The 18636-nt window shown below is 39.5% G+C and overlaps 1 protein-coding gene across 1 annotated transcript in view; it reads left to right on the plus strand.

Annotated features, from left to right (window-relative positions):
- Positions 1–18636, plus strand: part of LOC112115663 (bifunctional heparan sulfate N-deacetylase/N-sulfotransferase 3) — a 101732-nt gene that overhangs the window by 49681 nt on the left and 33415 nt on the right. Inside the window, exons 5-6 of the mRNA XM_026648146.2 lie at positions 6818–7003; positions 10712–10840. Coding sequence (XP_026503931.1) covers positions 6818–7003; positions 10712–10840 — 315 coding nt within the window. The remainder of the gene's footprint in view (positions 1–6817; positions 7004–10711; positions 10841–18636) is intronic.

The following is an 18636-nucleotide window of genomic DNA, read 5'->3' on the forward strand; positions in this document are numbered from 1 at the left end:
GATATAGTGCTCAAAACAGTCCACTACTGAATTCCATCACACATCTTGTGGGAGAGTTAGCTTGGTTCCTCCTCCTTTTTTTCAGAGCAGCTGCTGTAAAGTGGTTGTTACGGAAGTATTTTGCAATTTCTAACACATTAGCCTTTATTTCTGGAACACTGAAGGCTTTGGCTAGGAGGTGCATCAAATGAGCACTGCAACCGTATGTTATTAGCTTGGGACTCTCTTCTAAATTTCTTCTCATCTTGGATACATTTGCAGCATTATCTGTGACCAAGCTGCGTACTAGACATTTGAATTTTTTTTCACAGTTTGTTATAGCTTTTATTGCTACAGTACTTCTTGTCAGTATTCTGCTGTGTGTGCATTTCCTGATGTATCAATTGTTTCTGTAAGGAAGATATTCCCTTCTTCTTTTGTCACACAAACACATACAACAGGATCATTGTGGACATTGCTCCACCCATCAAGACTCAGGTTAACAATTTTACTCTCTAGACCTTTTGCACACTGCTCAATTTTTCTTTCATACACTTTGTCCAGCAATTTGTCTGCAACATCTGCTCTGTTGGGTGGACTGTATCCTGGTCTTAATGACTGAACAATGTTAATGAAGTGTGGGTTCTCAATCATACGGAAAGGAGAGTTTGTTGCTTAAACAAACGGGGCAATTTTTTCATCAATTACATCTTTTTGTAATCTGCTGGTTCTTATCACAAACTTATCTATGGTCTTTTCTGGATGATGGAAAAAAATTTTTTTTTTTTTTTTTTGCTACAGGTGATATACTGTGGCTGTGTGACATACATGATGTGACTGGAACACTATCATTGGCAGATAACTCTGAAACTATAAAAAATGATGGTGATCTTGAAGGTGGATAGTCTTCAGAATCCTGTATGTTGAGGATGGATTTTCTTAAACAAAATAAGTCAATGCAGTTATTTAATTATTATTACCATACTGCTCATTTAGTATTACTCATTGCATTCACTGACACCCAGTACTACTATAAAGGTGAAATTGTAAAAGGAAGATCTGCCTATTTCAGCTATTTATTTTTTATCACAACTGCATCTAAAATGATAGTACCATAGAGTAACAACTATATTTTTTGCTCAAACATGAGAATTCAAGAATAGTCCAGAAGGATGACACGAATTCCTTACAAAAGAAGTATGAAATAAAAATTTTTACCAATCTGAAGATCCTGCATGTTCAGACATGTTCCTTTCATCAACTTCAATGAAGCTTTCTCCTGAGAAGGAACACTTCTTATTATGTTGTTTCATTTGGGCAATCAGGCCTTGCATTTCTTTGTTGCACTGTTTGCATTTTGCACACATCCCTGTCTTACCCACAGGTAGAGGAACTTCATTAAAATATTCCCAAACTGGGTCTCCTTAACGGCCTGCTGCCATTATAGGTTTTCCCATCTAGTGAGAGAATGGTATGTTAGATCTCAAATCAATGAAGGCTACACACACAAAGACCTCAAGACTTCTGGAATATGCTGCTCAAACAGTTTCACTGTTGTTTCTACTGCCTGCCCCTCCCATCTCACATTTATCTTCAGACTTCTTCTCCTTGTCCAGATCAATTCTGCCCCCAACAATCTTCTATTCATTGAACTTTTTGAAACTTTTCACTTTTAGAGAGAGGTAAGGGATTGACTCTGTGTACAGATTTGCAGAGGGACAATATGGTTGAGGTTTGTTATTCCTCACATCTATATATTATTTATTTAAAAACATTTTTGCTGTTAACAAGCATGTCGTCTCTGGAGACACAAATCCACAGTTTGAGAACTGCAAAACTAAGCATCGCTGATGGTATCTTCTAGACTGAGCACTGAGTCCCATTGGGTAGATAGAAAGATTAACCTAAATAATCTATACAGAAGCCCCTGGAACCCCATAAGATTGGGTTCCTAATCCATGAACTATTGGAACTCATTTACAAAACTTTTCTTAAATATTACATGAATATATTGTCTCATATTATAGAATTAGAATTTATAATCCCTATTCCATGATCAGATATCTTTGAGCTAAGATATAATGTATCTTAATTAAACCTATCTTTAGATAGGTTTTTTCCTCAAAAAGCATTTTATCAAAAAAATCCAATTTAAATAAAAAGAATCCGATTTTTTTAAAAAAATCATTGATTTTTATCCACCCTGGAATTGATGCAGTATGCTTAGGTCCCTACCAAATTCACAGTCCATTTTAGTCAATTTCACAGTCATAGGATTTTAAAAATCGTAAATTTCACGATTTCAGCTATTTAAATCTGAAATTTCAGGGTGTTGTAATTGTAGGGATCCTGATCCAAAAGGGAGTTGTGTGTGCATGAGGGGGAAGGGGGAAGGTTGCAAGGTTATTGTAGGGAGGGTTGCGATACTGCTACCCTTACTTCTGCACTGCTGCTGGCGGCGGCGCTGGGCAGCTGGAGAGCGGTGGCTGCTGGCTGGGAGCCCAACTCTGAAGGCAGAGCCGCTGCCAGCAGCAGCGCAGAAATAAGGATGGCATGGTATGGTACTTCCACCGTTACTTCTGCGCTGCTGCCTGCAGAGCTGGGCCCTCCATCAGCAGCCGCCACTCTCTGGCCGCCCATGGTATGGTATTGCCACCCTTACTTCTGTATGAAATACAGTAAAATTTCTTAATTCTGTATGAAATACTCAGTATAAGAATAACAATATTTGAAAAATACTGAAGAAGATATTATTACATGGGAAAAGATATGCTCATAATTAGTATGAAAGATTTTAATTAAATTACATATTTATTAGTGAATATTGGTGTAAGATTAAGAAACCACTTAATTCAGACTTTTATTTAAAGTTGAATGAAGAAGATTAAATAGGACATTAGAGAATACAGTCTCTTACACATTTTATAAAGATTATTCTTTTTGATGCTTGTGCATGCTCAAGTGAAGTAGAAAAGATTAAGATAAGAGAAAGGGGAATTGAAACTTCTGTACTGGAATTAAGTAGTTTAAAGCTAAATAACTGATTGTAGTCAAATCAATGGGCCAAGTCCTATACTCTTTTTACTCAGCCCTACTTAGCATTGAAGTGAATGTATATTACACACTCTGCACCCACAGTAGAGAACCAAGCATATATATATATATAAGGAATAATTGACAGTGTGATATATAGGTCTTATCAAGCATAACTTTTGGATGGCTGCATTACTACCAAGTGAGGAAGCTCAAAGTGAACTATGCAGGCTATCTCAAATGCATGGTAATAAAACCTTATGCCATACCACGCTATCATACATTCTGTGTTTGCCATGAATTAAAAAAAACTATTTTACAATGTTTTAGATTTTTACAAAAATTATTGGGATTTGAAAAAAATCCTCTACCTAATAAACCAAGTATGTTTTTTAGAAGTCCAGCTGTACCAGGGCCAGAAGGGGCCCTAACCCCCTACCATGAGGGAAAATAGCTTGTCTTTACCTACAAACATTACAGCTTTAATGTCTGTTTTTTCAGGTTCTTCCAGGACTAGAAGGAAATACTGTGTATTACACTGACAACATTGTCTTCCCAATGGGATGAAACTCCTTTTCTAGCCTTTCTGCATCATGATCAAATAGATTTTATAGCTGTGACGTTTCATTTGTAGAAAACTTGTCAGTAGTCTAGGACTAAATCTTGACTGTTCTGAACTTGGGGCAAATGTCATACAAGCGTGTGTGTGTATCTATACTTATGAATGGATACATGGAGCACAATTTGTATCCTCCACACCTCTGAGGGCACTTGTGCTCAAGGAGGTTTCATACCTAGAGGAAAAGAAAGCATAAATGTTGATACCACATCCCTTCCATGAGTTCTGCAGGGTAAAGGCAGCTGCAGGTTCCCATTGTTTGGAGACTGGATACCTCAGGGGAATAGTAAGCTGTTGATCTCTTGATCACAAATTAGAATCCACCCCAAGTCAGTCACGACCAAAAAGTAGTTACTCTTATATGGCTGTTTGTAGGCTATGTGAATGAGTTAGTGGTCTAGGCCCAACTCCTAGTGGGCAAGTGTCCACAAAAATCTCCATGCCATTTGGCAGCCTTGTTGGCAGTCTCAAGAGAGAGGCCAGAGTTTGATGATTATGGAAAATGAATTATCCTTTCACCACAAGAGTTCATCAAGGTTCCAGCAACTTGGCAAAGCAGTGAAAGGAAGTGTGCTTTGCTGCTGCCCATTCTGAATCTGTTTTGGAGATAAAGAGATGGTTTCATTTTTCAGGGATGTCGGTACAGTAGAACCTCAGAGTTACGAATACCAGCGTTATGAACTGACCAGTCAACCACACACCTCATTTGGAACAAGAAGTACACTATCAGGCAGCAGCAGAGACGAAAAAAAAAAACAACAACAAAAAAACAAATACAGTACAGTACTGTGTTAAATGTAAACTACTAAAAAAAAAGCAGCATTTCTCTTCAGCATAGTAAATTTTCAAAGGTTTATTAAGTCTATGTTCAGTTGCAAGCTTTTGAATAATGTTTTGTTCAGAGTTACGAACATTTCAGAGTTACAAACAACCTCCATTCCCAAAGTGTTCGTAACTCTGAGGTTCTACTTTATGTCAGTTTCTACAAGCATTTAATTAACTACAGAAGAAAAAAATGATTTTTTTTTTTTACACGCAAGCAAGAAGAATGACAGCATCGCAATATAAGCTGATAAGTGCCGTGGAAGAAAAAGTGAGGTTATGCTTTTGTTATGCAGTTGACAAAGCTATTCAATATAAATTCTAAAGTATTAAAAAGATGCTTTTCTCCCATTGGTATCTGATTGTGTGATGTTTTAAATGTTATCAATCTAGTTTCCCTCCCTGTGCAGTATATGTGTATATGATCCCAGTAAATCTGAGTAAAAATCCAAAAAGTAGTAGTAAATCAAGGGAAATTCTCCATTCTCTTGGCTCATGTATCATATTATGATTGTTTTCTTTACCTACAAGTTGTAGTTTCAGGTTCACCCAGAATAATTTAGGAATTTAGCTTTAACACAGAATTTAGTAAATTATAGTAGAAATAACCAAGTGAGATCCATAATTGAATTCAGTAAAATAAGAGAAAGAGATTTATAATTACAGAGGAGTCCTCATTTTAAGGCATAGATAAAGAACAACAGGAATCTTGAGGAAATATGATTATGGCCGTGGTTATCCATTTAAGATTTTAAAGTGAACCAGGCAAGATTATTAAAATCAGCAAGAAACTCACTTAGGGTCATTTACATGCCAGCAGATACATATCTAGATAAGAAGCTGAGTAGCAGTACATGAAGATGACTACAAAAGGGAGTACTAGTTGGTAGTAACTGTGAACATTAGTCAAATTTTAAGACAATCAAATCTTCAATTGGAAATCTGAAAAAAATAGAGATGGAAAGCTATATCATTTTTTCCCAAATATGCGGTAAGAGGATTCTGCACAAAACATCTTAGACAAAGATTATACTGTGCTGATCAACAGAGTATGAGGGTAGTGCTGAGTGGGTCTAGGACAGGAGAGGAGTGCCTCAGTACTAGTTTAGAGCCAAGTCAGTACTCTATCTTAAGCAGGGCCGGTGCAATCTATTAGGCGACTGCCGGGGGCGGCATTTTCTTCGGCGGCGACCGCAGCGGCCAGATCTTCGGCCGCCCCAGTTGTCGTCAGCATTTAGGCGGAGGGAGCTGGGGCGGGGGGGCGCAGGGAGAGCCACCTGCAGCAAGTAAGGGGGGGGCGGCACGCAGGGGAACTCCCTGCCCCAGCTCACCTCTGCTCCACCTCCTCCCCTGAGCACGCCGCCCTGCTCTGCTTCTCTCCCTCCTAGGCTTGCGGCGCCAAACAGCTGATTGGTGCCGCAAGCCTGGGAGGCGGGAGAAGTGAAGCAGCGACGGTGGAGGGGGCGGAGCAGAGGTGAGCTGGGGTGGGATGCTGCCGCACAGCTCCCCTGGCCAGGCGGGGGTGGGGAGCTGCTGCAGGGGGGGGCGCCTCAGGGTGGGGAGCTGCCGCAGGGCTTGGGGAGGGCGCAAGGTGGAAGTTTCGCCTAGGGCGCGAAACATCCTTGCACGTGCCCTGGTCTTAAGCACTATGACTAAGCAGTCACCTTTTGTGTTCATTATTTTAAAGAGGCAGACAGACAAATCCTGAATTTGTGTATTATTAACTGTTTAAGAATGATGTATTCACGGCACCAGCTGTTCTGCTCCTGCTCAGCTGACACAGCAAGGACAGAATACTAGGAGAACATCTGATCTTACAACTTTTCCTTAGGGACTACGCACTTGGGAGTTAAGTGGTATAAGGTCTTGTAATGGTCCTCTGCACGGAGAGTGAGTTTTATCAGCAGAGTGGCAATAGGCTCTGGCCCTCAGCCCTACACAGGTAAAACTTATCGAAGTCAGCAAGAGTATTGCCTGAGTATGAGCTATTTAAAGGCTCACAGTGAGTGGGGTCACATATTTTGTAGATGGGGACTTTTTAACGGCAGAATATGGCAAATTTTTTCTCAAAAACTTGCAAATATATGCCCCCCTTTTTGAGGTATTGGTATAAGAACACAACATAATTTTTCTTACATTTCTATCATTCTTCTCTTCTTATTCCTAAAACTTCATTATAGGTTTGTGTATTCAAACCTTTGCTTATCTAAATGCTTCCCTTTTGTACCAGCATGCATCTTCAAATCATCCCTGACTGCATTTTAGACCCATCTATGCTGTCTCCCAAAAAAGTTGTTTGCAAGCTACACAAGCATTAAATTACTTTAATTTTCTAGATCAGTCACTTTTTCTGATATTTTTCAGGAACATGGCATTCCAACTGACATGGGCTATGCGGTAGCTCCGCACCACTCCGGGGTTTACCCTGTACATGTTCAGCTTTATGAGGCCTGGAAAAAAGTCTGGAATATCAAAATCACCAGCACAGAAGAGTATCCACATCTAAAACCTGCACGGTACAGACGGGGCTTCATCCACAAAAATATCATGGTGAGCTGCTTTTATGATTTTTATATTCAAACTTACTGCTTCAGCTTTTCATGATTCATTTTAAAAAACAAAACAAAAAAAGTGTAAAAGCACAGCATCCTGAAAGTTCACATTGTGAGAAGCACATATGGCTATGTAGAAATAGTAAGGTATAGTTGACATTAACCTGCTAATTAAAATCAGCATGTCTAAACCTCTTGCTGGCATTCACCGTACTGCTGATGAAAGCAGCATAGCTTCTGACATTGGGGCCTATGCTTTTGATACACTGACATTTTCCTTCAGATTTTTAAGCCAGTAACAAAGTAATCTACAACCAGCTGGAAATCTCACCAGTAATACTTTGGTGAGCGTTATTGGTGAGATTTTCAGCTAGTTGTAAATGCATAGCTCCACTGACTGCAAAGGAGTTATGCCAACATACACCAATTGAGAATCTGGCCTTTCATCTTTAAACAGTAAAGTGCTGCTTCAATTGTATGATATGGCCCTCACCTTACAACCTTCCCACACATTCTGCCAGTGTGCCTCTTACTATGGCTCAAACCCAGCTAAGCTCTTGGCCCAGGTAGCAGGGCTTTGATGCTGGGCAGATGCCCAGAGGGCTGGAGGGAAGAAAGCATCCTCTCAAGCTGTGGAATTATTCCCTGGAGGCAACTCTAGTCCAAATCACCCAATTCTCCCATTGTACTCCCTATAATTCATATTGACAGACATGGACTGCACTACTTCCCTGACCATGGCTTTTCATTACTGACACAAAATTCTCTGTTAACACCATGTAGGTCATTTAGGCAATAATAATTAAGGCATAGGGTATTTCCTGGCTGTTCAGCATTTGCGAAACCCTGTGCATTATTGTCAGTGAAATGTTTTAAAACAACTTTTAAAAAATACTTTAGGGTAATTTTTGCATCTTTCCGTGTGTGTGTATGTGAGAGAGATCACTAATATTTGTACCACATCATACTTTGGGCTGTTTTGAGTGCATTTAGAGGAGTATGCCTGGTGCATTAGCTCCAGCTAATACTTCCATTTAGCTTATACAGTAATTATGGTATTGTCCTAAAGAGTTACTGTGAATAGCATTATTCTGACAAATTAATACTCCAAAATTTAATGTGTGAATCGAGGTTTGGAAGAAGCCTGTTAAAATGATCTGCAGTTATTAAAAATAAAAAAATCACACCAGGCTAAAGCTTAGTCTCAGGAAAGCATTAGCTGTAAGTAAAATAATAGGTTTGTAGATACCCTCAGGGGACGTAAAGCATCTGAATAGGGTTGATTGATTCTGAGAACTCTCCAAATAACTCTGTTCATAAATTTTGGTAAAAACATATCATTTTGAAGGCACATATTGAATAAGATTTAACATAAGCTTTGAGAAACAGGACAGCAGGGCCAAAAATCAATTTACCAAGAATAATCAGCATAAGACCACCTGTCTCAGAAATCTCAGGCTTTCTGTTCTTCAGAGCAAATGCATTAATTTTCTGCATCTGCAGGCTGATAGTGATGAACACATGCCATAATAAAGACATTATATAAGATTTACCAGAAGCATTTTCCCTCCTGCTCAACTTATCTCTGTACCTTTGACCAATTGCACTGGTGTTTCATCAGGGAAACCAGAGGAATTTAAAAAGCATTTGTAGGATTATAACAAATAAATTAATTCCATATATTTCATAATTGTAATTGTGATTTATGGTCTATAGCAGGGGTGGGCAAACTAGCCCATGGGCCTGATCCGGCCCACCAGCCATTTTAATTCGGCCCTCAAGCTCCTGCCGCGGAGCAGGGTCTGGGCTTTGCTCAGCTCTGGCGCTTCAGCCGGGAGCCGGGGTGGGGGCCGTTCCACGCAGCTCCCGGAAACAGCAACATGGCCCCTTTCCAGCTCCTACGCGTAGGGGCAGCCAGGGGGCTCCGCTCCACATGCTGCCCCCACCCCAAGTGCTGCCCTCGCAGCTCCCCTTTGCCGGGAACCACAGCCAATGGGTGCTGCAGGGCTGGTGCCTGCAGAGAACTGCCTGGCCACACCTCCATGTAGGAGCCAGAGAAGGGACATGCTGCTGCTTCTGAGAGCCACTTGAGGTAATCGCTGCCTGGAGCCTGCACCCCTGAGCCTCTCCCCATGCCCTTGCCCCAGCCCTGATCCCCTCCCACCCTCTGAACCCCTTGGTCCCAGCCCAGAGCAACCTCCTACACCCCAAACTCCTCAGCCCCAGCCCCACCCCAGAGCCCGCACCCCCAGTTGGAGCCGTCACACCCCCCCACACACACCCCACATCCCACTCCCCTGCTCCAGCCCAGAACCCCCTCCTGCACCCTGAACTTCTCATTTCTGGCCCCACCCCAGAGCCCGCACCCCCATCCAGAGCCCTCACCCCCTCCCACACTCCAAGCCCAATATTGTGAGCATTCATGACCTGCCATACAATTTCTATTCCTAGATATGGCCCTCAGGCCAAAAAATTTGCCCACCCCTGGTCTATGGTCATTATAGAATATAAAATTCTATAGAATGTTGAAAAAAATTACCACAGAAAAGAATGATTCATATACAAGCATAATTTCTTCCGAGTAAGGAATTTCCATAGTAGGTGTCAAGTTTAAAAAGTCTGAGCCTTTATTCCAGCAAACACTGACTTTGCCAAACTGCTGTTGATAACCACTGTCATTTGAGATTTAGGCCTATATTTTTAAAGGTATTTAAAAATCTGGTCCTTAGATGTTCAGCCCTAAGATGTAAATTTTCTGGAAAAAACATATATATATGAAACCCATCCATTTTCCAAATTGGGGATACAAGGAAACATTTCAAAGGTGGTTCTATTGTAAAAAGCAAATGCATGAAATAGCAGCACCATACTCAAAGGAGCTGTTCCCTGTGTATGTATAGAGTCATACATGCTTATTTTAGTCATTAAAAAAAATAAGTTTGTACTACTTTTTACTACCATTAGTCTTGCAGAGCTGGCACAGCTGAGAGAAAGTGAGCTGGATTCTATTGTAACTTATGCATCATCAACAAAAATAACTACATTGAATACAGCATCATTATTGACAATGATGCATGAGCAAGAAAGAACCAATTTGACTTTCAAATTCTGCACTGAGTTTGCAGAGCTGGCACAAAAGAAAGCCTACTTTTAAGTGGAAACTGCACAGATTTGAATGACAATCAATAAATACAGAACACACCAAGCTATTTTTATAAAATCACTTTTCAGATTATGATCTCACCTTATGAACTAAAAAAGTTTTGGTGACAGCCTTAAAATACAGTTTGATTAGATATCAAGTACATAAAGAGGTGTGGGTTTTTTTTTTTTTTTTTGTGGACTCTAAATTACATGTGGCTTTTCGACAATAGTCACTGCGTTTCAAATAAAAATTCATGAATTTATGGGAAAAAATGACTTGTGGTTTCACTATAATATAAAAGTCACTCTTTTGTTTGTTTGTTCAAAAATGCATTAAATACCGATATGTCAGTATGTTAGCTTACCCAGGCCTTGGATTAATTGTCAGTCTAACTACTGACTTCAATTAAAGGGGCAATGCTAAATCTACATAACAGTTTAATGACAGAAAGTAAATGGTAAAGTTACAAAAGTTCATTTGTATTAAATTTATTATTTTACAAAAGGAATGAAAGTCATTTTGTTTTGAGACATTTTTCTTTATCATCCTGTTTTTACTCAGGTCCTTCCTAGGCAAACCTGTGGTCTATTCACTCATACAATTTTCTATAAGGAGTATCCTGGGGGTCCAAAAGAACTAGACAAGAGTATCCAGGGAGGGGAGTTGTTTTTCACAGTTGTTCTCAATCCAGTAAGTACTACAACCTGCTTTTGAAATGATTAACAAAAAATGATTAAAGAGCAATTTGCTGATGAACTATGTCTCTCAAGAAATATTGATTTGTCACAGATCAAAGCAGTCTCCCCTTCCTTATCTAATATGTTTGAGCTATAATACTGTGCAGATATACTATAAGATTTAATAGTTTGATGCTGGCTTCTATTTTACCTGGCTTCTAGTTAATGTGGTGTCTAAAGCCAAGCCTCTATCTTTTTTTGTTTTGCTTTTCTTTGATTTTTTTAGATTCAGCAATAATTAAGATTTAATTTCTAAAAGTATTAAAGTATTGAGAATTCTTATTGCTAAAGCTGCAACAAATACCTTAGGTGAAGTCCATAAGAATCGATATTCTACCCTTGAGACTTCCAAGTTAGACAGTTAGACACATCTACTGGTTTAAGAAAGTCGCAAAGAAGTGACTTTTTTAATGCTTTTTGAGAATTGCTCATTTACTGATTCATAGGCACCGTTCACTGTACTTCAAAGTAAAGTTTCAGTTAAATGGACCACACAGTCAGTCTATTTACCCTCTTATTTATCCCCGGAGAAAGAATGGAGGAGCCAGGCTATTAAACTGCGGAATATTGAAGGTTAGCATAATATAGCACAATATTTTTGAAATTGGCTTGGATTAGGTCAGATTTATCAAGAATTGACATGAGACTCCTATCTTGTAATTCTTAGGTAAGTTTTGGCCCCAAGGTCAAGGTGAATTTGAATTGAAAGGCAAAGTATTGATAAAAGCTAGGCTGCATTTGCAACTTGCAAATAAGATTTGGTATGATGAGTTTACACTGACACTTAACCACTAGGCTGGGATTTTCAAAGGTGCTTAAAGGAGTGGGACATCTATTTCCTTTCAGATCCTTTGAATAGCTCAGCATAAACATTATTGTGCCCTCATTTAATACAAACAACGTAAGTGGGAGTTCAGAGGAAAGAAGCTTTCTGTAAGCAACTCTGGGGAATTTGACTCACAATTGGCAAGCAATTCTTTTTCAAGACTTAAATTCTTTTACACTTTAGTTTTAATTGTTTGGGGGTTTGGGTTTTTTGGGTTTTTTTGTAATGTTTAGAGGTTACAAAATGAATGTAAGAAAGAAAAAACACACATCTTCCACAAAGCTGCAGTCTCCTTAGTTCAGGATACCTGCAGGAGTCACTCTGATCTTCAGGTGAGGCAATGGCATCAGGTACAAATAGAAAAGTATCCCTTTTCAGGTCAGATACATTAATAGGGTGAGATTGGGGCAGCAATTTGGGTGGGAGGCTTCAGTCAAAAGCTGGGTGCTTTAGGAAGTTGCTGCAACTCTTCTAAGGGGTGCAAGGAGGCTCAAGCATCACTCTGCTTTGTCATAATATGGAACAAAGCTCCTCAAGGGTAGTGTGCTAGCTCAAGAAATGGGACTGGAAGAAAAAGATATAGCACCAAAAAATTGGAGTCAGGTGGTGAACTACACTCCAGGATTAGAAAGAGGTGCGGACACAATTTAGCTGACAGGACCTCTTCTGATCCTGACAGCAGTGTGGTAGCAAAGCTTAACATGGGGCTGGTTGCTTGAATCATAAACCCATCCAAAAGCAAGAAAGCTGCCTGAGGAGGGTTTGTTACTTCTGAGTTTGAGAGGGTGACTTGGCCAAGTTTAAAGCAGTGCTTTCTGACAGGCATTCAAGGAGCGGAGCATTCATCTTCCCCACCGTGAGATATTTTCCTGTGAGCATCCTGATTTTTACAGGGCATGACACTTGTTACAATGGTGCCATGTTGTTTACTTTGGCACAGGAATTCATGTCCTAGAACAAGAATTTATATACATTTTGGGTTGGAAAAAATCTCATGGATTATTTTGGCTTGTCTTGCGAACTCAGGTTTGGCAGTCTTAACATTAGCCAATTAGGAGGAGTTACTTGACATAGCCAATTCTTCTGCTTCGCTTCTCTAGGCCTTTCCCTACCAGCCTGTCAGTGGGCTGATGCAGTCAGCACTCACCTACTGAAAAATCTGCAGTTGGTATCCACTCTACTTCTACTGTCCACTATTTAAAAGCCCTTCACTGCTCCCATCTAAGTAAACACATAGCTGCACATGCACAGATGGGGGGGTATCTGATTTAAAAAACAAAATCTTTGGTTTTGTATACATTACTTGACATCTTGCCTAGCACTAATGCTCTGCAATGTTGCGTAGGAGACCTTTTAGTCCTAATCCTGCCAGCTCATTCCCTGTGATTTAAATTAATACAGCAACGCCATGTGCTGTATACTTATCAGATCTCTTAAACAAAACAAGGTTGATACTATGCTGTATTTGAATGTGACACTTTTGAGGAAACAGACCATAAAATATGTGTTCCTTTTCTACACTACACTATTTCTGCTACTCCATTGTAAATAGAACCTCTTTCTGCAATTCTGGCTGCATTCTCTCCTGCTTTTTGTTACTTTATTAATATTATTTCCCTTTGTTCCAATTGTCTCTACAGAAATTACTGTATTTAAAAAAACCATTAATATTGAGGATTACATTTTAAAGCTGAGACTTTAATTGTACAAAATTCAAGACATTCAAAATTAAGATTTCCTTCTCCCCTAACCAGTGCCTCCTTTTGTGTTTTATTGTTTTTTATTTTTTATTTGAATTATTGTAGCATCTGGAGACCCCAGTTGCAGATCAGAGCCCCCTTGTGTGAGGTACTGTATACACATATAATAAAAAGTTAGTCCTTGCCCCAAAGAGCTTACAATCTCTATATATTGCAACATAACAGCTGATGTATAAAATAGATAAACTGGGGGGAAAGACAAGATAAACAGTGGTAACATAGATGTTTCAGCATATCTGCCTAGCAGTTGTTGATTGAAGGTACAATAGTGTCCTTGTATGAGTTATAATATACATGATCGCACAATGTAACATTAAGCAATGTAACATATTATTCAGCATACCATACAATATAAAATAATGGGCGTTAAATGCGCTCTTTTTTGTAATTGCATATACACACAAATAGAATGCCAAAATTTTGCCATGACAAATTGCAGATATAGATTTAGGGTCTGCCTTTGAAAAGATAGACCATAAGTTTTAAATACTTATTTAAAAATAGTTCCTAAAGCTGTTTGCCTTTGGGCTGATGGATAACCAATTTAAAAAAGGAGGCTTGTCATACACATTTTTTTAAAAGTGTTAAATGTATTTATATAATAAATTGCAAGTCTAGCAAAAATGTTTTATTTGTGCAAAGAGTAGACACTTAGAATCATAGAATATCAGGGTTGGAAGGGACCTTAGGAGGTCATCTAGTCCAACCCCCTGCTCAAAGCAGGATCAATCCCCAACTAAATCATCCCAGCCAGGGCTTTGTCAAGCCTGACCTTAAAAACCTCTAAGGAAGGAGATTCCACCACCTCCCTAGGTAACCCATTCCAGTGCTTCACCACCCTCCTAGTGAAAAAGTTTTTCCTAATATCCAACTTAAGCCTCCCCCACTGCAACTTGAGACAATTACACCTTGTTCTGTCATCTGGTACCACTGAGAACAGTTGAGATCCATCCTCTTTGGAACCCCCTTTCAGGTAGTTGAAAGCAGCTATCAAATCCCCCCTCATTCTTCTCTTCTGCAGACTAAACAATCCCAGTTCCTTCAGCCTCTCCTCATAAGTCATGTGCTCCAGCCCCCTAATCATTTTTGTTGCCCTCCGCTGGACCCTTTCCAATTTTTCCACATCCTTCTTGTAGTGTGGGGCCCAAAACTGGACACAGTACTTCAGATGAGGCCTCACCAATGCCGAATAGAAGGGAATGATCACGTCCCTCGATCTGCTGGCAATGCTCCTACTTATACAGCCCAAAATGCCGTTAGCCTTCTTGGCAACAGGGGCACACTGTTGACTCATATCCAGGTTCTCGTCCACTGTAACTCCTAGTTCCTTTTCTGCAGAACTGCTGCCTAGCCATTCGGTCCTTATCCTACTTAAAAAGATAAAGTACATATTTTCTTATATTTCAATGATCATGACATGTTTTATTTCACAAACTTTCATGTACTTATCATAAAGTAGTTTGGATTTATTTTTGAGGAAATAATCATATATCCAGCCTACTACAGGAAACAAAACTTCCATTGGGAGGAATTCTCTTTATATCACTTGGCCATAGATACAAAAAACATTAAGAGGAACCATTATAAAGGAACCATTACACTGTCAAGTAAATAATATTCTCTTCAAAAAAAGTTAAATAAATACTTGTACAGTTCACAGAAATTTTTTGATAAGGTGAATTTAAAATTAAATTTAAGCCCTCACTTGATTTCACTTACATTGTCAGTTTAGCTTGGACTATTAACATTATGTGAATATAGTTTTGTTTTGTTTTGTTTTTTTGTGGTTTAAGTTATTAACCTGGTTCTGTACGAAATGCATAAGAGTCACATTCAAGTCAATCCCCATAAAAATCAGCCCCAAAACGTTCTTTGTGGTCTGGTCATACAATGGTAGCTTTTCACCAGAGAGGCTTTCTTCCTGTAATAGTCTGGAAACAACCACAAGTACAGAATGAACCACAAAAAACAGTACCATATGTGAATCTGTAAGCTTTTGACATATGAGAACCTGTGTTAGTGCCATTTTCCCAGGGCATTCTCAATTCACTAGCCCTGCAGGTAAGAAAAGCATCAGTCTACACAGGAAATCCTGCTCTGCAAACGATCTCTGCTACTTATATAATGTGGGACATAAGAGCTAATGTACCAAAGTAGCTAATCTTGTGGTCTGCAAACCTCTGTATTTATTTTGTATGGATTTATATCCCTAGCCTGCTGGTTGAATTGTGATCTGATAATGGCTGTAGAAAGACCTTGGCAGCAATGCCCATTATGTTTATAAAGCATTGAGTGCTTAAGTGCTACCTAACTGTGAAAGGAGACTGAATAGTTTTATAACTCATTGCCTACTTTTTAATAATACTTTACATTTCTACTGTTGAAGATCTCAAAGGGCCAGATTCTCATTAATGTCAATGGACTTGGGCCAATTTACAGCAGCTGAGGCTCTAGCGCAGTGTTTCATAAAAATTAATGAATCAAGCCTCACAACAGTCCTGTATTATTAGTATTCGAATATTATTTTTCTCATTTGCCGATCAGAAAACTGAGGCACACAGAGGTTATGTGACTTGCCCAAAGCCACATGGCAGAACTAGGAAGAGACCTCAGATCTTATGGCTCTTATTTTTACTTATATGTAAGACAAATGTGGTGTCAGATGTCATTAGTCATCTATCCAGCTGGAAACTCTGTTTAATCATTGGTCTCTTGTTTCTGAGGATTACTCCTATTTCCTCTCCTTTTTCTCCTTTTATGTAGAAGTGGCTCCAAGTGGGGCCACATAGATTGGATCCTCCTCTTTGTATTCAGATGCTTCAATAGGTTTACAACTCCTTCCTTACAAAGAAGAACCTTGATTCTGTGGAAACAGCTGGGAGCAGGAGGAGATGTAACACCATATGACCTGCAAGTAATCAGTCCACAAAGCACAGTATGAGAACCACTAGTATAAGGAAATGTGAACCTACTGAACATATCAAAAAGAAGGACCGAATTAAAGTGCTGTTTGCCCTCTACCTCTGTTTAAGCAGTCAGACAATAAACATTTAAGGGTCCATCCTTAACCATTTGCCCCTCACAAAGTAAAGTAATACTCACCATGAAAGTGGCAAAATATGGCCCTAAGAAGCTTTTAGGGAAGAAAATGTTATTGTTCTTTTTTTTTAAAAAAAAATATTAATTTGCATTAATTTAACCAAAAATGTTTTAAAAATCCCAAATGATTCCATAAAAACTAAATAAACTAGTGCAATTTCTAGTCATACTGTATCTGTAATGGCATCAAAAATATTTCAGTTAAGTATCTGTGTCTGATAAAATTGTTAGACCCTTCAATGAAAGCCTGATTCATCCATCTTTGTCTGCAGTATTAAATGAATATTCTGGATTAGTAGGAACAGGTTTCTGTTCAGTGTCTCAAAGAATGAAATGATACCAATCTCCTAAGGGTATCTTGTGAACGATGAAAAAAAGTGAGCATTTAGATTTTGAGTTATATATAACTATCAGGTAGATATAGTATACTGCCATCAGCAGTATCATTTTTTGTAGGATTTACTAATAAAACATGACAAGAAGACACTATTACTAGCCGTGGGCCAGTTTGAAAGTAATTAGATCCAAGGGCCAAGCTGAATTGAACATACAAACACACCTTTGATATAAATCTATGTGAACGTTTCTCTATCTCCTCTGTTTTTCTCTTGCTCACATACAAAACACTGTGGATATTATGGACATACATCCATACTACTAACCTATGTCCATCATAGTCAGTGCTTTTATTACCAAATGAAGTGGAGCACATGTGACAAGACTGTTTGTATATGTAAGTGGAGGAGTTTAAATTGAGAGAACACCTGATGTAGATTTCCAGGCTCAAACATAATGAATTCTCAAAGCCTATGCAGAGGCTGTATTACAGGCCAAGAGAACATTCCTATCAGCCTCCATTGAAGCTGCCAAATCCTGCTCAAGGTGCTATCCAGGGTGATAATGTACTTCATCAATCCTGAGTGCCTACAACCTGCATCAGAACAGAGCACCAAGTACTGTGAAGAACTGTCATCCTGCTTCTCTGAAAAGATCACACACATTCAACAAGCCTTCTCAAGCAGCTTAGATCTGCTCCACTAATAGCCACCAACTGACAGCCCACCTACGTTCTTAGGGTTCAGTGCAGCCACTCATCAAATAATTCTGGAACCCTAAAGGCGTCTTGACCGAAGACTTGTGAATCTGACCCATGCCTATCCTGGCTAGTGAAAGAGAGACATGAACCACAGGTGCCACTCCTGATTAAAATAAATCATGTCTCATTCAGAGAAAGAATCTTCCCATCCTCCTTCAAACACACAATAGTCTGACTAACACTGAAGAAACCCAGCCAGAATATATTGGTTCTAGCCAACTAACACCCAGTGTCAAACCTCCCATTGCTGAGCAAGCTTGCAGAGAAGCTAGCCAAAGGCCAACTACAAGCTAATTTAACTGAAGCTAACAATCTATACTTAGCACAGTCAGGATTCAGGCAAGGACATGGGACTGAAACCACTTCAGTGGCACTGATGGATGATCTCTTGGTGTTCCTAGAGGGAGGGCAGAGAGCTAGTCTTCTCCTCCTGGACTTGTCTGTAGCATTTAACACTGTTGACTCTGCAATACTTCTGTCTTGCCTGACAGACATGGCAGGAGTCCAGGGTAATGAGCTAAAATGGTTTGAGTCCTTCCTGGAGGGATGCACCTAATGAGTAATAATGGGAAACTGCATTTCCACTATTAGACCCCTCACTTATAGAGTCCCATGAGGATCAATTCTCTCTCCAGTCTTTTTCAACATCTACAAGCAACTACACTAGCTGAACTGCTCAGAGAACTTGGACTCAAATGCCAGCAAGGTGCAAATGACACATAATTCTACCTTCACCACATATGACCAGACCACTACCACCAAGATGGCCCCCTGCTTGGGCAAGATCAGCTCATGCATAAAGAAAAGCTAGCTGAAGCTGAACCCAAGCAAGACAAAGGTTAGGCAGAGGAAAGCATTTTGAGGGGTTTGAATCCATGGTGCGGTCTCCTTGAGGGTACACACCCACAATTGTTCAAGTCATTCTGTGGATTATGAGCACTTCTGGATTCCTTACTCGTAATAAGCGC

This window comes from Terrapene carolina, unplaced genomic scaffold (genome assembly GCF_002925995.2).
Source record: "Terrapene carolina triunguis isolate 2854851 unplaced genomic scaffold, T_m_triunguis-2.0 Scaffold66, whole genome shotgun sequence".
NCBI lineage: Eukaryota > Metazoa > Chordata > Testudines > Emydidae > Terrapene > Terrapene triunguis.